This window comes from Chiloscyllium plagiosum, unplaced genomic scaffold, assembly GCF_037043375.1.
Source record: "Chiloscyllium plagiosum isolate Xiang-an unplaced genomic scaffold, Cpla_swu_hap1 HiC_scaffold_1, whole genome shotgun sequence".
NCBI lineage: Eukaryota > Metazoa > Chordata > Chondrichthyes > Orectolobiformes > Hemiscylliidae > Chiloscyllium > Chiloscyllium plagiosum.
In genome coordinates, this window is record NW_028270139.1 from 64,954,538 (window position 1) to 64,978,513 (window position 23,976).

At 41.3% G+C, this 23,976-nt stretch overlaps 1 protein-coding gene and 1 long non-coding RNA gene across 6 annotated transcripts in view; one reads left to right on the forward strand and one right to left on the reverse strand.

Annotated features, from left to right (window-relative positions):
• wdr19 (WD repeat domain 19) overlaps nt 1-23,976 on the forward strand; it is a 170,347-nt gene that overhangs the window by 66,175 nt on the left and 80,196 nt on the right. For all 5 annotated transcript variants that reach the window (XR_006312065.2, XM_087987304.1, XM_043692836.2 and 2 more), the window contains 4 exons: nt 13,932-14,054; nt 16,371-16,520; nt 17,079-17,226; nt 23,768-23,972. Coding sequence is in view for 4 of the 5 variants with exons in the window: in XM_087987304.1 (XP_087843430.1) it covers nt 13,932-14,054; nt 16,371-16,520; nt 17,079-17,226; nt 23,768-23,972 (626 nt within the window). In the remaining variant the exon portion in view is untranslated. The remainder of the gene's footprint in view (nt 1-13,931; nt 14,055-16,370; nt 16,521-17,078; nt 17,227-23,767; nt 23,973-23,976) is intronic.
• Nucleotides 1-23,976, reverse strand: part of LOC148152132 (uncharacterized) — a 46,760-nt gene that overhangs the window by 7,913 nt on the left and 14,871 nt on the right. Inside the window, exon 3 of the long non-coding RNA XR_015757224.1 lies at nt 22,932-22,978. This is a non-coding gene — a long non-coding RNA (uncharacterized LOC148152132). The remainder of the gene's footprint in view (nt 1-22,931; nt 22,979-23,976) is intronic.

A 23,976-nucleotide genomic window follows, 5' to 3' on the forward strand; every position in this document is an offset into this window, starting at 1 on the left:
TTTTTTCGATCTGAAGTCCCAACCGGCTTCAAGAAGACCACCATCATCCCAGTGCCAAAGAGAACTCATGCAGTATGCCTCAATGACTACTGTCCAGTGGCTCTGATCTCTACAATTATGAAGTGCCTTGAGAGGTTAGTCGTGGCTCGCATCCAACCTATCAGATTGCTTTGATCCTTTGCAATTTGCCTACCTACACAACAGGCAGACACCATCTCCCTGGCTCTACTCCTCCCGGGAGAAAATGAGGACTGCAGATGCTGGAGAGACAGTTGAAAAGTATGGTGCTGGAGAAAGCGCAGCAGGCCAGGCAGCGAGGAGCAGGAGAGTCAATGTTTCTGCCATAAGCTCTTCATCAGGAATGTGGAGGGTGAAGGGGGCTGAGAGAAAAATACGGGGATGGGCAAAGGTAGGACGTGATTGTGATAGGTCGGTGGAGAGATTGGAACGGATGGGTGGGAAGGAAGATAGACAGATGGGTCAGGTCAAGAGGGCAGTGCCAAGTTGGAAGGTTGGATCTGGGATGGGGAGGGGGATGTGGAGATTTGGTGAAGTCACTGTTGATGCTATATGGTTGTAGGGTCCTGAGGTGGAAGATGAGATATTCTTCCTCTACTTGGCAGGTGGCTTTAATTTGGCGGTGGAGGAGGCCCAGGATTTGCATGTTCCTGAGAGAGTTGAAGTAGTTGGCCACAGGGCAGTGGGATTGTTTGGTGCATGCGGACCAGTGATGTTCCCTGAACTGCTCCGCAAGTTGGCGCACTGGCTCCCTGATGTAGAGGAGACCACATTGAGAGCAATGGATGCAGTAGACGAATGGGAGGATGTGCAGGAAAATCTCTACCAGATTTGAAATTATCCTTTAGGGCCTTGGAAGGAGGTGTGGGGGCAAGTGTGGGTGCAGGTCTCGCACATTGTGCATGGGCAGGGGAAGGTGCTGGGTGTAGAGGGTGGATTGATGGAGAGCGTGGACCTAACAAGGGAGTCAGGAAGGGAATGGTCTCTGTGGCATGTTAATATGGATGTGGAGGGAAATATGTTTTTGGTGATGGAGTCTGACTGTCGGTGGCGAAATGTTGCTGTATCTGGAGATTCATGAGATGTGAGTACCGGGGGTTTCTATCCTTGTTGCAGTTGTCGGTGTGGGGTTGGGTTCGAGGGCGGTGATGCAAGAAGTAGAGGAGATGTGATAGAGGGCATTGTTCTTCATGTGGGAAGGGAAATTGCGGTCATAGAGATGTACAGCATGGAAACAGACCCTTCGGTCCAACCCGTCCATGCCAATCAAATATCCCAACCCAATCTAGTCACATCCGCCAGCACCTGGCCCATATCCCTCCAAACCCTTCCTATTCATATACCCATCCAAATGCCTCTTCAAAGTTGCAATTGTACCAGCCTCCACCACATCCTCTGGCAGCTCATTCCATACACGTATCACCCTCTCTGTGAAAAATTGCGCCTTAGGTCTCTTTTATATCTTTCCCCTCTCACCCTAAACCTATGCCCTCTAGTTCTGGACTCCCCGACCCCAGGGAAAAAACTATCCATGCCCCTCATAATTTTCTAAACCTCTCAGCCCCCAACGCTCCAGGGAAACAGCCCCAGACTTATCAGCCTCTTCCTGTAGCTCAAATCCTCCAACCCTGGCAACATCCTTGTAAATCTTTTCTGAACCCTTTCAAGTTTCACAACATCTTTCCGATAGGAAGGAGACCAGAATTGCACACCATATTCCAACAGTGGCCTAATCAATGTCCTGTACAGCTGCAACATGACCTCCCAACTCCTGTACTCAATACTCTGACCAATAAAGGAGAGCATTCCATTCTTCACTATCCTATATACCTGCAACTCCACTTTCAAGGAGCTATGAACCTGCACTCCAAGGTCTCTTTGTTCAGCAACACTCCCTAGGACCTTACCATTAAGTGTATAAGTGCTGCTAAGATTTGCTTTCCCAAAATGCAGCACCTCGCATTTATCTGAATTAAACTCCATCTGCCACTTCTCAGCCCATTGGCCCATCTGGTCCTGATCTTGTTGTAATCTGAGGTAACCCTTTTCGCTGTCCACTACACCTCCAATTTTGGTGTCATCCGCAAACTTACTAACTGTACCTCTTATGCTCGCATCCAAATCATTTATGTAAATGACAAAAAGTAGTGGACCCAGCACTGATTCTTGTGGCACTCCAATGGTCACAGGCCTCCAGTCTGAAAAACAACCCTCCACCATCTCCCTCTGTCTTCTACCTTTGAGCCAGTTCTGTGTCCGAATGGCTAGTTCTCCCTGTATTCCATGAGATCTAACCTTGCTAATCAGTCTCCCATGGGGAACCTGATCTATCCTGTCTATACCCGACATATGCTTCCTTCTTTTTCTTCACCAAACCCTCAATTTCTTTAGTCATCCAGCATTCCCTATACCTACCAGCCTTCCCTTTCACCCTGACAGGAATATACTTTATCTGGATTCTTGTTATCCCATTTCTGAAGGCTTCCCATTTTCCAGCCGTCCCTTTACCTGCGAACGTCTGCCTCCAATCAGCTTTCGAAACTTCTTGCCTAATACCGTCAAAATTGGCCTTTCTCCAATTTAGAACTGCAACTTTTAGATCTGGTCTATCCTTTTCCATCACTATTTTAAAACAAATAGAATTATGGTCGCTGGCCCCAAAGTGCTCCCCTACTGACACCTCAGTCACCTGCCCTGCCTTATTTCCCAAGAGTAGGTCAAGATTTGACCTTCTCTAGTAGGTACATCCACATACTGAATCAGAAAATTGTCTTGTACGCACTTAAGAAATTCCTCTCCATCTAAACCTTTAACACTATGGCCGTCCCAGTCGATGTTTGGAAAGTTAAAATCCCCTACCATAACTACCCTATTATTCTTACAGATAGCTGAGATCTCCTTACAAGTTTGTTTCTCAATTTCCCTCTGACTATTGTGGGGTCTATAATACAATCCCAATAAGGTGATCATCCCTTTCTTATTTCTCAGTTCCACCCAAATAACTTCCCTGGATGTATTTCCGGGAATATCCTCCCTCAGCACAGCTGTAATGCTATCCCTTATCAAAAATGCCACTCCCCCTCCTCTCTTCCCTCCCTTTCTATCCTTCCTGTAGCATTTTTTATCATGGAACATTATACCACCCTTGAGGACCTCCTTTTTAAATTTCTGCTTAACTCTTTGTAATCTCCCTTCAGAATCTCAACCTTTTCCCTTCCTATGTCGTTGGTTCCAATGTGGACAATGACCTCCTGCTGGCCCTTTTTCCCCCGTGAGAACATTCTACACCCTCTCTCAGACATCCTTGATCCTGGTACCAGGGAAACAACACACCATTCTGCTGTTTCTGTGCTGGCCACAGAAACGTCTGTCTGTACCTCGAACTACAGAATCCCCTAACACAATTGATCTTTTGGAAGACGACATACCCCTCATTGCATTAGAGCCAGTCTCAATACCAGAAACTTGATACGTTCCCCTGAGAATCCGTCACCACCTACATTTTCCAAAACAGCATACCTGTTTGAAATGGGTATATCCATAAAAGACTCCTGCACTAGCTGCCTACCTCTCTTACCCTTCCTGGAGTTAACCCATCCTTGACATAAGAAGACATTTGGGATGTACTGCAGTGAAATTGTTCCTGGGAGCAGATGCGGTGGATGTGGAGTAAGAATTAACATTTTTACAAGGGGGGCTTTTGGAAGAGGTGTATTCAAGGTAGCTGTGGGAGTCGGTGTGTTTGAAATAGATGTTGGTCACTGGAGACTGAGAGATCCAGGAAGGGAGGAAAGTATTGGAGGTGGTCCATGTGAACCATGTGAGGTCAAGGTGGAAGGTCTTGATGAAGTTGATGAACTGTTCAACTGCCTTGTGGGAGCATGAAGTGGTGCTGATACAATCGTCAGTGTAGTGGAAGAAAAGGTGGGGAATGATTCCAGTGTAGCTACAGAAGAGGGACTGTTCCATGTATCCTACAAAGAAGCAGGCATAGTTGGGGCCCACACGGGTGCTCTTGGCCACCTCTTTTGTCTGTAGGAAGTGGGAGGATTTGAAGGAGAAGTTGTTGAGGTTGAGGACCAGTTCCGCCAATCGAATGAGAGTGTTGGTGGAGGGGTACTGCTTTGGTCAGCGGGAGAGGAAGAAACAGGGTGCTTTTAGGCCTTCATCATGGGGGATGGAGGCGTACAGGGACTGGATGTCCATGGTGAAGATGAGGTGATGAGAGCCGGAAAATCAGAAGTCGTAGAGGGCATGGATAGTGTCCTGGATGTATATGGGGAGAGTTCATGGACCAAGAGGGAGTAGGACTGAGTCAAGATATGAGGAGCTGATATGAGCCACTTTTTGTTGAGAGTTTTCTGCAGATCCCCCCAATAGCAACAGAGACACGGTGAAGCAGATTGGGAGGCTGATTTTGGAAAGGTGCAGGAAAGTTGATAGGGCTGTCAAGAAGGCTTATGGTGTGTTGGCTTTCATTAATAGGGATTTAGATTAAGAGCCATAAGGTTATGCTGCAGCTCTATAGAGCTGTGGTTAGACCACTCTCGGAATATTATGTTCAGTTCTGGTCACCTCGTTATAGGAAGGATGTGGAAGGTTTCGAGAGGGTGCATAGGGTTATTGTCATGGGTGACTTTAACTTGCCTAATATTGATTGGAACCTCCTTAGTTCAAATAGTTTGGATAAAGTAGTTTTTGTCAGGAGTGTCCAGGAAGGGTTCCTGACTCAATATGTAGATAGGCTGACTAGAGGGGAGGCCATATTAGATTTGGTGCTTGGCAACAAACCAGGCCAGATGTCAGATCTCTTGGTGAAGAGCATTTCGGTGATAATGATCACAACATCCAGACCTTTACTATACTAATGGAGAGGGATATGGGAAAGTGTTTGATTGGTGGAGGGGGAAGTACAATGCTATTAGGCAGGAACCAGGCAGCCTAAATTGGAACACATGTTCTCAGGGAAATGCATGACAGAAATGTGGAGATTGTTGAGGAAGCACTTGCTTATAATGCTGGACGGTTTGTCCCACTGAGGCAAGGAAGGGATGATCCTTGAAAGAACCTTGGGTGACAAGGAATATAGATCATCTAGTCAAGAGAAAGAAGGGACCTTGCTTAAGGTTGAGGAGGCAAGGATCAGACAGGGCTGTAGAGAGTTACAAGGTAGCCAGGAAGGAACTGAAGAATGGACTTCGGAGAGCTAGAAAGGGCATGAAAAAGCTTTAGTGGGTAGGATTAAGGAAAACCCTAAGGCATCCTACACTTACGTGAGGAACAAGAGGATGGTCAAGGTGAGGTTGGGGCTGATCAGGGATAGTGGAGGGAACTTGCGCCTGGTGGTCAAAGAGGTCCTTAATGAATACTTTACTTCAGGATTCACTACTGAGAAGGACCTTGACGTTTTGGAGGACAAAAATGAAACACTGATATGTTTGAACAGGTTGAAGGAGGATGTACTGAAATTTTGAAAATCCTAAGGGTAGATGAATCTCCAAGGCCAGACTGGGTATACCTGAGGTTATTACAGGAAGCGAGGGAAGCAATTGATGTGTCTTTGGTGATGATGATTGTATCTTAACTGTCTACTGGAGTAGTACCAGATGGTTGGAGGGTGGCAAATGTTATTTCCTTGTTCAAGAAAAGAAATAGGGATAATCCTGGGAACTACAGACCAGTCAGTCTTACGTCTATGGTGGGTAAAGTATTGGAGAGAATTCTGAGAGTAAGGATTTATGATTACTTGGAAAACTATAGTTTGTTTAAAGATAGTCAGCATGGCTTTAAGAGGGGCAGGTCATGCCTCACAAACCTGATTGAATTCTTTGAGGATGTGACAAAATTCATTGAAGTAGAGCAATTGATGTGGAGTACAGAGGTATTAGCAAGGTGTCTGATAAGATTCCCCACGGTAGGCTAATTCAGTAAGTAAGGAGGTATGGCATACAGGGAAATCTGGCTGGCTGATTACAGAATTAACTGGCCCATTGGAGACAGAGGGTGGTGGTAGATGCAAAGTATTCAACATGGAGCTCGGTGACCAATGCTCTGCGATTTTTATAAATGACTTGGGTGAGGAAGTAGAAGGGTGGGTTAGTAAGTTTACCAATGATACAAAGGTTAATGTAGTGGTAGATAGTGTGGACGGCTGTTGTAGGTTGCAACGGGACATTGACAGAATGCAGAATTGGGCTGATAAGTGACGGATGGAATTCAACCTGGAAAAGTACGAAGTGATTCACTTTGCAAGGTCGAATTTGAATGCAGAATACAGGGTTAAAGGCAGGATTCTTGGCAGTATAGAGGAACAAAGATCTTGAGATCCATGTCCACCGATCCCTCAAAGTTGCCATCCAGGTTGATAGGGTTGTCAATAAGGCGTATAGTGTATTGGCTTTCATTAGCAGGGAGATTGAGTTTAAGAGATGCGAGGTTATGCTGCAGTTGTATAGAGCCCTGGTTAGGCCATGCTTGGAATATTGTGTTCAGTTCTGGTCGCCTCATTATCGGAGGGATGTGGAAGCTTTTGCGAGAGTGCAAGAAGAGATTTACCAGAATGCTGTCTGGACTGGAGGACATATCTTATGAAGAAAGATTGAGAGAGCTTGGGCTTTTCTCATTGGAGGGAAGAAGGATGAGAAGTGACCTGATAGAGGTGTACTAGATGCTGAGAGGCATAGACAGAGTGGATAGCCAGAGACTTTTTTCTCAGGTGGATATGTCTATCACAAGGGGGCATAATTTTAAGGTGATTGGAAGAAGGTTTAGGGGAGATGACAGAGGTAGCTTCTTTACACAGAGCATGGTGGGTGCATGGAATGCAATGCTGGCAGTGGTAGTAGAGTCTGATACATTAGGGACATTTTAAGCAACTCTTAGATAAGCACATGGAAGATAGTACAATGAAGTGTATGTAGGTTAGTCTGATCTTAGATAAAAGGCTGGCACAATATCGAGAGCCAAAGGGCCTGTACTGTGCTGTACTGTTCTGCGTTCTATAAGATGTGAAGGAGCAGTTCAGGGAACATCTCTAGTCTGCATGCACCAAAGAGCCCTAGTGGCCAACCACTTCAACGCCCCCTCACACCCCCTAAGGACATGCAAATCCTGGGCGGCCTCCACCACCGAATCAAAGCGACACAACAACTGGAAGAAGAACACCTCATCTTCCACCCCGGGACCTTGCAACCACACGGCATCAGCATTGTCTTCACCAGTTTCCAAATCTCCCCACCTCCACTTCATCCCAGATTCAACCTCCAACTCAGCACCACCCTCTTGACGTGACCCACCTGTCCATCTTCCTTCCCACCCATCCGCTCCACTCTTCTCACTGACTTTTCACAATCACCTCCTATCTGCAATTACTTATCACCATCCCACCTACCTTCTCCTTCAGCCCCAGGCCAACTCCCCTATTTATCTCTCAGCCCCCTTCCCCCTCTGCATACCTGATGAAAGGTTTATGCCCGAAACATCAACTCTCCAGCTCCTCGGATGCCACCTGACCTGCTGTGCTTTTTCCAGTGCCACACTTTTCAATTCCTACTCATCTCTGGAACATCTGGAAAACAAGGATTCCTACATCAGACTCCTATGTATTGACCACAGTTAGATCCTCAACACCATAATTCCTAACAAATTCATCTCCAAATTTGGAGACCTAGGTCTTGACTTTCCCTTCTGTAACTGGATCCTCAACCTCACCCACAGATCACAATCAGTAAGAACAGGTAGCAGTGCCTGCTCCATGATAATCTTAAACACTGATGCTCCGCAAGGTTGTGTACTCAGCCCCCAACTGGACTCCTTAAACACACACGACTGTGTAGCCAAATTCCACCCCAACTTCATTTACAAGTTTGCTGACGACACTGTTGTAGGTCAGATCTTTAACAAGATTGAGATAGAATACAGGAAACAGATGGACAGCTTAGTAGCATGGTGTAAAGGCAGCAATCTCTTCCTCCATGTCAGTAAAACGAAAGAGCTGGTCATTCGCTTCACGAAGCGGAGTGGATATCGCGTCCCTGTCTGCATCAATGGTGCTGAGGTGGAGATGATCCACAGTGTCAAGTTCCTGGGAGTGACGATCACAAAAAATCTGTCCTGGTCCACCCATGTCAGTCAAGAAAGCACAATAATGCCTCTACTTTCTCAGGATGCGAAGGAAATTCAGCATGTCCACACTGACTCTTAACAATTTTTAAAGATGCATGATGGAAAGCATCTTATCTGGATTCATCACAATGTGACATGGCAATCGCTGTTCCCAAGATTGCAAGAAACTACAGCGAGAGTTGTGAACACAGCCCAGAGAGACATGTATTGGTGGTAATTTAAAGAAAATTTACTGGATTGATAGCTGGACTGAGTGGATTGTCTTATGAGAAAAGATTAGAAGACTAGTCTTGTTATCACTGAAATTTAGAACAGTGAGGGCTGTGATTGAAGTGTATAAAATCCTGGTTAGTCTTGACAAAGTGGACATAGAGATAATGTTTCCTCTCATGGCTGAGTCTGGAACTCTGGGTCACTATTTGGAAATTAAAGGATGTGCTTTTAGAACAGTGATGAGAGGAGGTTTCTTAGAATTTGGTACATGCTACTTCGGAAGGTGATGGAGGCAGGATCATTGAATATTTTCAAAGCAGATTTAGGTAGATTCTTGTTAAATCAGCGACTCATAGGTTATTAGGCCTAGATGGGGATGAGCATTTTGAAATGCAAATAGATCAGCTACGATCTTATTGAAAGATAGTGCAGGCTCAAGGGGCCAAATGACCAACTTTTGTCCTGAATCCATATGTTACCAAAGGTTTTCATCTTGCAATAGTCATTACAAAAGCAAGAATGCCAAATTTCAAACAATCAAAACATTTAAATTGAAAAGCTTTGGCCCCGTGTTTCTCTTTTTTTTTTAACCAATAAAAGTTCAATACTTTTGTTTCTTTACTTGTTTAGTTTTATTTTTGGTAGTTATAATTGCTTTGAATTCAACTGTGGTTTTCAAGCCTGTTTGCAGTAGCCTCCTGGAGTGATAAATGAAAGACACTTGCTTTGCTGCTTGTTAGTAAACCAGAGAAATGAGAAACTAATACTTAATGAAAGCTCAAAACTCCTGTCTACATGCCTAAACAATTCACTGACAGCCTCTTTATCATGAAAGCGTTGGTGTAAATTTGCATCAATCTTTAATTGAATCTTTTCATGAAGTTAGGACTTTTTCACGGAAGAAACATACATTTTAACATACGTTTTGATCTCAACAATGAAATTAATGTGCTAGAATTTAGTTTTGATTCAAGTACTAAATTAAAATGAATTTTAATTTTAATAAAATAAAGACTCCAACCCAGTAATGACCCTAAGAAAAGTGGAACTACTGTCTCTTGGGCAGGCAATATTATCTGATTTCATTAGTCGATTGTTGAGATCAGAGGGACAGAACGTTCAGCACTGTTATTTTACATAGTCCACCAGTCCAACGTAAGTACAGAAAGACTGCAGTGGCAACACTGATCCTACTACACCATCAGTTAATGGTGCAAGAGACTAATTTAAAACTGAAAAAGCTTTACATTTATGATTTATATACAATGCTATAGTTAGGCTTAACCTCACCAATGATTTTAGTCCAAGTTCCCTGTAATACATTCTGACTAACACTAAAGCCTAATAATTTTGTTTTTTCGTTTGTAGATCAGTTCCAACATCGATTTTATGCTCCCAGTTACTCAGCAGGTATAATGCAAGTTGTTCAGAAAGCACAGTTTATTGGAATAGCAAGTCAATAAGTATTATTTTAGTTTAAAGGTGACATTTGTCCAACTGAGTTATTGCATGTTTTTATTTAATGCATTTGAGATAAAATCAGTAAGAAAAAATATTACAATGATTATTCTAATCATTACACTGTAGGAACATACCATACAAATTACTTAATTTGTCTAAAATATGTTTGCTTACTATTTTAGACCAGGTATTAATTAATTTCTTTTAATTAATTCCTCTGAAATAACAAAGAAATTTCAAGTGAATGCATTAAACAAGAGTATGTTGTTAGTACACAGTATAATTTCAAGGCCATTACCATATAACTATTTTCACAAAAATTTCTGTCAAAATTATTTTGTCCCAGTTTCCTAATACTTTTAATACTACACTCCTCATTCCTTCTCCTGAAATTTCCAAGCCAGATAATATGATGGCCATACCATATCACTCATGCGTACTGGTGGCTAAAGTAAATCACATGACATTTTCCTCCAATCTGTGGCATATTGGATTCTCCACTTAGACACAGAACATTAACTGTGAAACAAATAGAGGTCTTCAGAATTAAGAAATGTTTTTAACATGGTAAATGTATAAAATTAGTTCCAGTGGATGAAGATTTAACTAAGTGATTTTTTCCATGCAAGTTTATTGAATGCTTTACAAAGTTAACTGTTATGGCAGAGATTATAGCATATTAAATGATTACATTTTTAAAAGGAGATATTCAAAAAGGCATGCAAACAGTGCAATGAGTATTACCTTCAGTTGAAGACCTAGCACTTGTAAAGGTAATTTGTTAAATAGTCTCCTGTGTTCTTGTTTGTATAATAGATCAGTAAAGACGTTAATTACATATGTTGAAATAACAGGTTTTAAAATATATTTACTCATTCTCATTATGGACACAGCTATTTCAAAGTGAAAGGTAGTACTGAGCTTCTTTCAGTATCTAAATTCTGCATTCTTTAAATTCTACGTTGTTTGCTGCTACATGAAAATTGAAATAACAAAACTGAGTTTAGCTGATGTCATTTCTATGGCTCTCCTTATCATATGTTCACAATGGAGTGATGAATTGAAGCTGAACTTGGACTAGTTGAGAGAGAATACAGATAGATGAGTTGGAGAATTGAACATAATAGATAAGAACAATATAAATGTTAAGATTAATTTCTGATCTCCATAGTATTGTAATGGCTACCAAATTGAGTACAGGCATTTTTTTGGCGTTCGAGGTGTCCATCTGACCTAGGTGTTAGGTTTCTTGCACCCTAACATCAGTTATATGACCCTGATTGAATTGTTTAATAATAGTACAGATCCTTAAAGGTACTGTTGGGTACCACTGAAGTACTGGTAAGAAAAAATTTACATATTTTGTTCCTGTGATAACCAGGGTTCGCCTTCCCTCAGAGACTGGGTCAACTTGTGAATTATCACTGGATACCCAAATAGTGTTGGAAGCTCATCTATTCCATCAAATGAAGTCCAATCCTCTAATTCAGTTTGTCCTCTTGTCATCAGGCACACATTAGAAATCCATTGCCTCTTTTGCAGAAGAAACATGTGCCTATTCAATTTCATGGTCATTATTGATTATACCTCATTTTATATATTTTCTGTTTTGAATATATGCACTTTATTCTAGATGATTTGCTTAGTAAGCATTTATTCTGTTATTGAGATCGACAATTTTTCTATCATTAAGGAAATCAAGGGTTATGGGAATAAGGCAGTAAAGTGGAACTGAAGATCATCAGATCAGCCATGATCTTGTTGAATAGCAGAGGCGATAGCCAAATGGCCTGATTTTGCTCCTAATTCTTATGGTTTAATGCAAACCAGCAGTTGGTGGACAGATCAGGACTGCTTTTTTCCTGCCCATAGCAAATTTTCAAATGTAGGCTTAGAATTAGATGTACCAAGAACTTTGCGTTAATTTTTAAAAATTACATTTCTGAACCTACTAATCAAAATTGTCATACAGTCATATAGCATGGAAACACACCCTTCGGTCCAATCAGTCCATACTAAACTTAATCCCAAATTAAACTAGTTCCACCTGCCTGCTCCCAGCCAATATCTCTCCAAACTTTTCCTATTCATGTAATTATCCAAATGTCTTTTAAATATTGTAATTTTACCCACATCCACCATTTCCTCAGGAAGTTCATTCCACACATGAACCACCCTCTGTGTAAAAATGTTGCCCCTCATGTCTTTTTTAAATAGCTCTCTTCTCACCTTAAAAATGCTCTCCATATACTTGAAATCCCCCATCCTAAGGAAAAGACAACTACCATTAACTCTATACACCTCGTGATTTTATAAATTTCATAAGGTCACCTCTCAACCTCCTATGCTGCAGTGAAAATAGGCCCAGCCTATCCAGCCTTTCTTTATAACTTTATCCTTTCTATAACTAGGCAACCAGAACTAGACACAGTATTCCAGAAGAGACCTCACCAATGTCCTGTACAACCTCAACATAACTTCTCAACTCCTGTGCTTAAAAGACTGAGCAATGAAGGCAAGCGTACCAAACACCTTTTTAACCATCCTGTCTATATGTGATGCAAACTTCAAAGAATTGTGTACCTCAACCTCTGTTCTACAACACTACTGGAGGCCCTATCATTCATTGTATAAGCCCTACCCTTGTTTGTTGTACCAAAATGCAATAGCTCCAATCAATCCAGATTGAACTCCATCTGCCATTTTTCAGCCCGTTGATCCATTTGATCAAGATCCCTTTGAAATCTTAGAAAATCTTCTTCACTGTCTCCTATGCCACTAATTTTGGTATCATCCACAAACTTATTAACCATGCCTTCTATATTCTCATTCAAATCATTAATATGCATGGCAAACAAAAGGGGGCCCACTGTCCTGGACATAAGAAGAAAACAATTCAAAACTAATAAATGGAAGGTGTCTAAAACACTGCATGATAAATAAGGAGTGTTCGCTTGTTATTATCAGCTTTTGGACATTTTGAAAAATAACACCTGGTTACCCTCTATTGGTAAAAATCTGTTTACAATTAGTACAGTGTGCTTGATGAGCATTATGTATCTGTGGTGTAAAGCTTCCAAGCCTATTGCATTATCTATGACTGGAGCAGGTAAAAACATTCATTTCATGTACAAGCAAGGTTTGAATGTTGCACTCATTTTCCTGTGAGACAAATGAATCCTTTTCTGAGAACTTTTCAGAAGAAGTGCATCTGATGATCCTGAAAATTAATGTTTGTTCCAAAGTCCTTTTAGTTGCTCTTTTTATACTGATCAGAAGACCCCAGAATTAAAAGCCATTACTGAAAGATTGCAGGTTTATTGTGGACTTTGTTCAATTTCCAGGAAGAAAGCCCTGTCAAAGCCTTGGGTAATGACATGAACTCACAAATATTGACCAGCTCGGGTTAGATAGAGTATAATTTGGCCTGTTCCCATACTTTTTTTTTAATAAAGTGTCCTTGTAACTTCTGGATATGAGCACACAGCTTCTAGATCACCATTGGAATTGGTGTATTTTAGAATGATAAGAATTAATTCAGGTGTGTTGACATTTTTATTGGGGTGCTGCATCAATATTTATTGAAGAGGACTAATATGGGTTAGACAATGATTAATAGAATTATTCAATTTTTTTTCTCAAGGACAGTATGAGTAGGAACTTTGTGTTTCTGACGGTGGGGAATCAAGGCAGTGGGACAGGAGAAGAGGAAAGTCAGAATAATTTGCATGGACTGTGGGTGCAGTGGTCTTCATGGCAGAAAAACATTAATCACTCTGTATAATTTGGCCCATTCCCATGTTTTGTTTAATAAAGTTATCTCAGGAAATGAGCACTCGGCTTCTAGATCGTCGGAACTGGTGTGTTTTAGAATGCCAAAAAAATTATTTCAGCTGTGTTGACCCTTTTATTGGGGTGCTATGCTGTTCTAAACTCCTATTATCATACAATAAATTTGAGAATTATGGTATATATGTGATGTGGTACCTTTCTTCATTTTAATGTTGGAGGGTGATTTCAATTTATTCAAATTGAAATTCTGCATTCTTGTAGTAAATGAATATTTGGTTTATTTGGCATTGAGAAGGTTGTGACCCTTGCTGTCTTGGTTACAGATTGAAATGGAAGGCATTGAAGCTCAGGAGGAAAGGGAAACTCGTCTTTTTCCAGGACATGATGACAAATACCGAGTTATGTGCCACGCACTTACTGCTGATTTCTTAGTCTATGGAACAGATGTAAGTGCCATATTAAACGGTAGAGAAGCTGATGTGTTATTTCACAAATTTGTAGGTCACCACAATTTTGGGGGTAGAAAATAACTTGCCTAGGAGAGATTGTATAGAGGTTGATTTCATGTCTCATCCATAAGTGACAACTCCAACAGTGTAGCATTCCCTCAGTACTGTGCCAGAATATCTGCCTGGATTTTTGTGCTCAAGTCTCTGAAGTGGAAATTGGACCACAACCTTCTGATTTCAGGAAATTGAGGAGTGATGTGGCCTAGATAAATTGGAGTCAAAAGAGTGGATGGCAGAAATGTAGCCTTTAAAGAGGGCATTATGTAAATACAGGCTAGGTACAGATGTCAGAAAAGTAATACTGAAGAGTATCCGGCTGAACATAAAATGTATATTGGAAAAGTTAAAATAAAAGGGTAAGGACATAGAATGAGAATAGATTTGGGGCTAACATGGGAAGGAATGTAAAGGTCTTCTAGAGGCAAATTACCAGTAAACAAATGATCAAAGGAACAGCAAACAAATTAGAGACAAAAAAGGAGATCTCTTGGTGGAGGAAGAAAGCATGGTGCAGATTTGTTGGATTTAATGCCTTCCTTCTATACTACTCTGTTCTTTAATCTGGGACACACTGCATTGAAATTTGAATCAGTCGCATTTTTCTGATTTTATTCTTCCATTGAACCCTAATTAGAATCTTGTTGGCATCATATAGTTAAAAAGGAAACTGGAAGAGTCTCTGGTTGCAGGCAAAGAGTCATTTGTTGTATGATGTTTCTCACATTTTTGTGACCACTTTTTGCCCATGGTCAAAAGACAAGGCCATCTTTGTTCATCTCTTTTCAACCTTACATCATCGAATCCCTTACCAGTGGTTTCTTCTATGTCCCTCCTTGGTTTAAAAAAAATCTCTGTCGCTTTCTAAACCTGAGCTAGATCACATTTGACTCTTAATTTGCTGCAATATTTTTGCAGTTCCCTCATGTCCTCCTATGCAGTTGTCCCCACAAAACCTTTCCTCTCCTCTATTCTGATCAATCCCCTCTGAATGCCAGAAATAACCTGGCTTCCATGACAATGAAGGAGCAGAGCTAATGTCTACGAGGGTGTCCAGCTGAAATTCTACAAAATGCTTCAGTTAAGAGGAGTGTATATAAGGTATAGTGGATCTGATGTCTTGCAATACTCATTATGTATTTAGGAGCTATAAAATGAATAGTTAAATCCTTTCCTGTAGTCACACTGGATAGTTAGCTAGGTGATCAAATATTCTCTGTCCCAGGCCTACTCCAAGGATGGAATTTGGGCAAGAAGCCTAGTGGAGGTAGGATTTTAGGAGATAGTAGCCAGGATTATGAGTGTTTTAGCTGAAAATGTGTTGCTGGAAAAGCGCAGTAGGTCAGGCAGCATCTAAGGAGCAGGAGAATTGACGTTTCGGGCATGAGCCCTTCTTCAGGAATGAGGAAAGTGTGCCAAGCAGGCTAAGATAAAAGGTAGGGAGGAGGGACTTGGGGGAGGGGCGTTGGAAATGTGATAGGTGGAAGGAGGTTAAGATGAGGGTGATAGGCCGGAGTGGGGGCGAGGGCGGAGAGGTCGGGAAGAAGATTGCAGGTTAGGAAGGTGGTGCTGAGTTCGAGGGTTGGGACTGAGTGGGGTGGGAGCGGAGAGGTCAGGAAGAAGATTGCAGGTTAGGAAGATGGTGCTAAGTTCGAGGGTTGGGACTGAGACAAGGTCGGGGGAGGGGAAATGAGGAAACTGGAGAAATCTGAGTTCATCCCTTGTGGTTGGAGGGTCCAGCATCTGCAGTCATCACTTTCTCCTTGTGAGTGTTTTACTTTGCACTGTTGGCAGTTTCATGAAGACATGGTACAGATGACATTGATCAACCCATCACCCACCATGATTCCACGGCAGTCACAATCCCCAACAAAATCTCAATTCTATTTTGTAACATCAGCTCCATTAAAAAAGGAGGCAGACTTTAAAAAAAAAATTGCTGATGGTGCTTGTTGGCAAATGGCAGGTCAACACTATCTTTCTCACCCACTGTTTCACCCTCTCCTATCTCACACTGGAAAATATCACAAGGTGCATGCACTCTGATGTTTACATGCAACATAAATAGCCCTAACCAGAAGTACTCAAAGAAAATCAGGAATACTTCTCACACCTGGTACCCACACCATTATACTTCGTTATACTTCGTCATAATCTTGAGTAGTGTATTTTTGTACCTTGCAACTTAACTTCTCTGATACTTTTATATGATTATGTTGAAAAGATTAACAATATTTATCTGGCTTTCTTGTTTAGACTGGGATCATCCAATATTTCTATATTGAGGACTGGCAGTATGTGAATGAGTATCGCCATTCAGTCAGTATCCGTAAAGTTTTTCCAGATCCCAGCGGGACTAAAATGGCATTCATTGATGACAAGAGCGATGGGCTTGTCTACTGCCCTGTAAGTAATGTTTTCGGAGTCATCAGACATTATGCTACTATCATACTATGCTTTAGTTCTCATTTCCTATTTCATATCTGCGGTGGGATGAGGGGGTTAGTGGCAGATCAGGCAGCAAAGGCGCGGGTGTCATTGGTGAGTTAGTTCAGGACTCATGGCAGAGGCGGTGGAAAGAAAATAGAGTGCCTTTCAGTTATATCTTTGTTTTTTTTATTCTTAAACTACTTAAGATGTCACCAAATTGTGGCGATATTCGAAGCTTTTCATTATATTTTACCTGTATTCACTGTAAAATGCACGTGACAAATTCATTTATTCATTCACTACTGACGATAGTAATTATCAAATAAAGTTAAAATATTACTGATTATTTATTCACCATATATATGTTTAGTTTGCCACATTTCTTTGTTTTGGTATTTTGAGTGGGCTTTAATATTCGTATTTAGAGTGCAGGTTACTGTAATTTTCAAAGGTCTCCAAATTTTTTTGTTCATATGAATATGTGTATTTATACTTGAATAACTTTTTGAATTTCATTGTACTCTTCTGTTAAAGGTGAACGATACTATATATGAGATCCCAAACTTTCCCACCACTGTTAGAAGCATTCTCTGGGAACACTTTACAATGGATAAAGGAGTCTTTATTGCTTATGATGATGACAAAGTCTATACCTATGTTTTTCACAAGGATACGATTCAAGGTAGCATAATTGTAGCTGCGTGAAACAAGTTATGCTCCACTTCTGTTATCCTCCTTTATTGTTAGGAATAAAAGCATGTAGGAAACCTAAGGAAGTTTAATGAAACCAGTAATTTGTCGATATGAACATAAGAGCAGGACTGAGTTGTTTGGCTTTAGATCTGTTTTGCCATGAGGCAAGGTCTTCCTATGTCTTATGGTCTTATTCCTGAACTACCAATACTTGAAATACACAAGGTTGGGGAGGGAGCAAACTGGCAACCTGAAAGTGACCACGTTGCCAAGCGACTAATTAGAGAAAATTTACTGAAACAGTCAGAATCTGTGAGGAACTGTACCTCTAATCACAAGCTGCTTGCCTATTACTTTTGTCACAGAGAGGATAACAATATTCCGTGTGTGGCAAAAGCAGCAGGGAAGCAGTTTGTGATTGGAAGAGCAGGGAGAAGGTGAATGATAGCAATGAGAAAATAATAGAAACATAGGAAATAGCAGTAGGATTAGGCCATTCCACCCGAGGCCTGTCTGCCATTCAATATGATCATGGCTGATCATCCCACTCAGTTCCTGCTTTCTCACCATACCCTTTGACCCTTTTAGTCCTAATGACTATATAAAACTCCTCTGGAAAACATTTTGGCCTCAATGACTTTGTGGTAGAGAATTCCACAGGGTCAACAGTCTCTGAGTGAAGAAATTTCTCCTCACCTAAGTTCTTACCCCATATCCTTAAACTGTGACACCTCATCTGGTTTCCCTAGTCATAAGGAACATTCTTCCTCAATATCCTATCTAAACCCGATAGAATTTAGTAGGTTTCTATGAGATTCTCCCTCACTCATCTAAACTCCAGTGAATATAGTCTTAACCAATTCACTCTCTCCTTGTACGTCGTACCATCCAGGAGTCAGTCTGATCAACCTTCGTTGCAGTCACTCCATAGCCAGAACATCCATCTCAGTTAAGGAGGTCACAGTGAGCAAAGAACGAAACAGCACAAGAAACAGGCCCTTCGGCCCTCCAAGCCTGCAATGACACATTTTGCTGTTCCATACTAAAAATGTCTTCGTTTATACGATCCATATCCCTTTTTTGCCTTCCTGTTCGTGTATTTGTCCAGGTATTTCTTGAATGTTGCTATTGTGTCTACATCCACCACCACCTCTAGCAGTCCATTCCAGGCACTCCCCACCCTTTGTGTGAAATACTTGCCATGTGCATGTCTTTTGAACCCCCCAACTGCGCACCTTGAACCTGTGTCCTCTAGTACTTGACCCCTCCACCTTGGGGGGGAAAAAGCCTGTTACTTTCCATTCTATCCATGCCAAATTGGCAGACAGACATTCAAAATGTTTAGATTAGAGTGGTGCTGGAATAGGATTCCTCTATTCCTGATGAAGGGCTTTTGCCCGAACCGTCGATTTTCCTGCTCCTCGGATAGTGCTTGACCTGCTGTGCTTTTCCAGCACCACTCTAATCTAGACTCTGGTTTCCAGCATCTGCAGTCCTTGGTTTTACCTTATTCAAAATGTCTATTAGATCACCCCTCTACCACTTCCATTCCAGAGAAAACAAACCAGTCTATCCAACCTTTCTTCATTGTTAAAATCCCCCATACCAGGCAACATCCTGGTAAACCTTTTCTGTACCCTCGCCAAAGCATCCACATCCTCCTGGTATTGTGGTGACCAGAACTGTATGCAATATTCCAAGTGTGGCCTAACTAAAGGTATGTAAAGCTGTAGCATAACTTGTCATTCCTTGTAGTCAGTGCTCCTTGCAATGAAGGCAAGCATGCCATTGGTGTTTTTTACTACCTTTTCTGACACCTTCAGTAATCTGTGGACCTGCACACCCAGATGCCTCTGCATATCAATACTACTAAGAGTTCTGCCATTCACTGCATAATTTCCTCCCATATTTGTATTCCACATGTGATCTCACCAAGTCTCTGTACAACTGCATCCCTGTGCCTGTACTTGAAACCACTCACTATGAAGGCCAATATACCATTTGCTTTATTTACCACTTGTTTCATCTGCTTTCAGCAACTTGTGTGAAAGGAATCCAGGACACCTTCCCTTTCCCAATCTATCAACATTCAGATAATATTCAGCCTTCCTCTCTTTGTTAGTAAAGTGGATAACCTCACATATATGCACATTATACTTCATCTGCCATGCTTTTGCCCAATCAGTGAACTTGTACAAATCTCAGGAAAGCATCTCAGAGTCCTCCTCACAACTTGCTGCCCTCACCACCCCCCTCCCAAACCGAACAGCTTTGTGTTGTCTACAAACTTGGAAATACTGCATTTAGTTCCTTCATTTAAATCATTAATTAAAAAAATTGGGAATAGCTGGGGCCCAAGCATTAATCCCTGCAGTATCCCACTAATCACAGACTGCCCTGAGGAAAAAGACCGGTTTATTTGGGCTGTTTGTTGCCTGTCTGCCAATCAGTTCTTTACCCATTGTCATTACACTGCCCCCATTCCATGCAATGCTAGTTTGTTACTAGGACTTTATCAAAAGCCTTTTGGAAGTCCAAGTAGCTGACATTCACTGTTTATCAACTCTACTAGTTACATTCTCAAATAATTTCCAATAGATTTGTCAATTGCGATTTCCATTTCATAAATCCATGCTGACTAGGTCATCTGGCCCTCGTGATTTATCAACCTTTAACTCCATGAATTCTTTGAGCACTATTTTCTTCAATTCTGCCCTCTCATTAGACCCTTGACTCCTTAACATTTCTGGGCGATTATTTGTACCTTCTTTTGTGAAGAAAGAAACAGCATTCGATTCTTCTACCATTTCTTAATGCCCTGTAATAATAACCTGACTTCTGTCTGTAAGGCCAGGCAGCATCCGAGGAGCAGGAGAATTGATGTTTCAGGCATAAGCCCTTCTTCAGGAAGGGCTCCCTTGGGGAAGAAGGGCTTATGCCCAAAACGTCGATTCTCCTGCTCCTCGCATGCTGCCTGGCCTGCTGCGCTTTTCCAGCACCACACTTTTCAACTCTAGTCTCCAGCATCTGCAGTCCTCACTTTCTCCTTCTATCTGTAAGGGACCTGCGTTTGACATGACAAATCTTTTTCCCTTTTGTATATTTATAGAAGGTTTTATGATCTGTTTTTATCTTCTCTGCAATTTTACTCTTCTCTCGTAATCGAACAATTTGCCCCCATTTTCCGATTTTTAAAATAGCCCTGTCTACTCTTTGGATGTATAATCTATAATATCCATGGATCCATTATTCATAGTTTATTTTATAAGCAATGGTTGTGTCCTATTTCCTCTTTAATGTGTGTGCCAGACAGGGATAATTTTGTAATTCTTTCAATATTAATCGTTGCTTAGACAGCATCAACTCTTTTAGTAAGATTCCTTACTCTATCCTTTTTAATTTGCGCTTCACATCTTAATAGTTCTCTTTATAGGACCCTAGTTTTAGATTCATCTACTTCATCGTCTTAGTGAAGAATTCTACAGTATTATGGTCACTCTTCCCCAAGGGAGCCCACATAACAATTCATCTTTTCTAATTGCACTCTATAGTCGAGAATAGCCTGTTCTCTGGTTGTCATTGAGAGTGTGGTGCTAGAAAAGCACAGCAGGTCAGACAGCATCCAAGAAGCAGGAGAATCGCCGCCTCTTCAGGCAAAAGACCTTCATCAGGAAAGGGCTCTCTGGTTGTGGTTTTTGTTGCTATTTTTTAATGTGGGTATCACTGGCTAGTCAGCATTTCTTGCTTGCCTTAACAAAGTTAGTAGTGAGCTGCCTTGAACTGGTGCAATCCATGTGCTGTAGGTAGACTTAATGCCTTAGGGATGGAATTCCAGGATTTTGACCCAGCTACAGAGAAGGCACAGCATTATATTTCCAAGTCAAGGTGGTAATTGGCTTAGAGAGGAACTTTCAGGCAGTGGTATCCCCATTTATCTGCTGCCCTTGTCCATCCAAATGGGTTTAGATGGTGTAGCCTAACGATCTTTGGCACATTTCTACAGCGCATCTTGTAGATGGTACATACTGCTGCTACTGAGCATCGGTGGAGGAGATAGTAGGTGCTTGTGAATGTTGTGGCAATCAAGTGGACTGATTTGTCCTGGATGGTGTCAAGCTCCTTGTAAATGGAGAGTTTTCCATCATACTCTTAACTTGTAATTTTTAAATGTGGACAGGCTTTGGGGAGTCAGGAAGTGTTACTTGCCACAATATACCTCACCTCTGACTTGCTCTTGTAGCTACTGTATTTGTAGGGTGAGTCCAGTTACCTGGAATCACCTGATGAAGGAGCTACACTCTGAAAGCTTGTGATTTCAAATAAACCTGTTGGACTATAACCTGGTATCATTGTGACTTCTGATTTGTCCACCCGTCCAACACTAACAGCTCCACGCCATGAATGTTACTTGTCACTTGTCAACTCAAATTGGATGTTGTCCAGATCTTGTTGTATTTGAACATGGACTGCTTCATGTATCTGAGGAGTCTCAAATTGTGGGTTGGTGATGATTTGCCACGACACATTCGCCGCCGCCGATTAGTCACTGCCGGTTCGCCACCAGCGTTTCTTCACTGGGGTCGTTTGACCTCCGGAGACGATTTGCCACCAGAAAGATATATGTGTACGGATTGTTTTCCGTCCCACCTGTTCTTTCATACTTCTCAGTCCCCCTTATTTATACGACAACATAGTACATATTGATTAAAAAAAAAGGTGAAATAAATATCATTTTATTGGTTTATACATAAAAATGAGTTGCAAACACTTGCGGTGGCGAATCGTCCTCCGTGGCCAATGGGCGGTGGCTAAGCGTCCTTGGCGATGAAAGGGCAGTGGCTAATCGGGGCCGGCGAATGGTCCCATCCCGCAAATTGTATCACCAGCAAACAACCTCATTTATGACTTTGTGATGGAGGGACTATAATATCACAATGGGTGCAGCTTTGTAGGGCATAGAACAAAAGAACAGGAATAGACCATTTATCCCAACCAGTGGAAATAGTTTATCTACCCTGTCTTTTTCTGATATTATCTTGAAGATTTTGATCAGATAGCCTCTTAACCTTCTAAATTCTAGAAAACCAGGCCAAATTTGTATAATGCTTTCTCATAAAATAACCCCTGATGTCCAGGTATCATTCTTATAAACCTACGTTTTACTCCCTCCATGACCATACCCTTCCTAAGGTCTGCTGACTTCACTCTAAGTGAGTCTAACCAGGGTTTTGATTAGCTGTAGCATAACGTCTACATCCTTTTACTCCAGTCCTCCAGATATAAAGACCAGCTTTCCATTAGCTTTCTTGATTATTTTCTGCATCTGTTCATGATATTGTAAAGATTTATACACCTGAATGTCCAAGTCTCTTTGGCCATCCAATGTTTTTAACTTCATATCATCTAGAAAGCACTCCGATCTATCCTTTTTTGATCCAAAATGGATCACCTCAAGCTTGCTTACATTGAACATCATCTGCCACAGTTTTGCTAGTCTATCAATATCCCTTGGTAATTTTGTGCTGTCATTTACACTGTCTCCATGCTGCCTAACTCTCTGCCATCAGTAAATATGGATATACGACTTTCCATGCCATTTATTCAAGTTGTTAAAAATTAATATGAATAATTGAGACCCAAACACAGACCCTTATGGAGCGCCACTAGTCACATTCTGACAATTTGAGTACCTACCCATTATTCTTTTTCAGGTCCAGCAATCCTTCAGAACCGGTAGACAGCTGTAATGAAGCAGTCAAGAGAAATTGAGATCAGTATCATCAATTTTACTGTGAAAGCTGACCCCAAATCTATGAATTATGTCATCAAAGGCAGTAATTGGATGAGGATGTGGAGGTGAGGGCAAGGATGGACACTTGTGGTATAGTGCAAGTGCAGGGGCAGAAAGAGAATACATTGCTGGAGGTAACTATGGTTGAATAGATGATAGGGAAACTAAGGAGAATAAGTTCTCTAAATTGGACAGCTGAGAAGAGTCATTGATGTTGGTTACTATTGTCAACTGTGGCAAAGGCTGCTGAAAGGTAGAGAAAGATGAGGAAAAGTAATGTACAGTAGTCAAAAATTGTGATTTGTGTTGTGCAAGGGTAATCTCATAAATGGAGTTAATCACTTATGGAGTTGCAAGAACAGTGCGCATGCGATTTGGAGGGTTACAACTTAATCAAAAACTGAAGAGGAAAGATAGTTTCCTCTCAGCATAAAATACTGGAATAGGCTATTCAGCCTCCCAAGCCTGTTCCATCATGCAGTAAGACCATGGCTGCTCTGTCTTTGGTCTCAAGTACACATACACCCTAACTCCAATAACCTTTCACTCAGCGCGAGTTTCCAAACCATTTTATTTCTCAAATTTTCAAAATTCGACCACCCACTAGCCATGCATACCATGTAAAGAATAGCTTACCAGTTAAAATATTTTTTACTCCTTTAATTTGTTCCTAACATACTTTCCTAAGCTAATCGTCATCTGATACATCAATCTATTTCTTATCATATTTATTTCACAGGATCCAAAGTCATACTGGCAGGTGCTACAAAACTTCCTTTTTCTCACAGACCATTACTGTTATATAATGGAGAGTTAACATGTCAGACACAGAGTGGGAAAATCAATGCTATTCTTTTAAGCACACATTCTTTCCTCGCTGGATTGAAGGATCTTGGACCTAATGATCTTCAGCCAATGTTGACCCAATGCTTAATGCTGAAAAGGTAA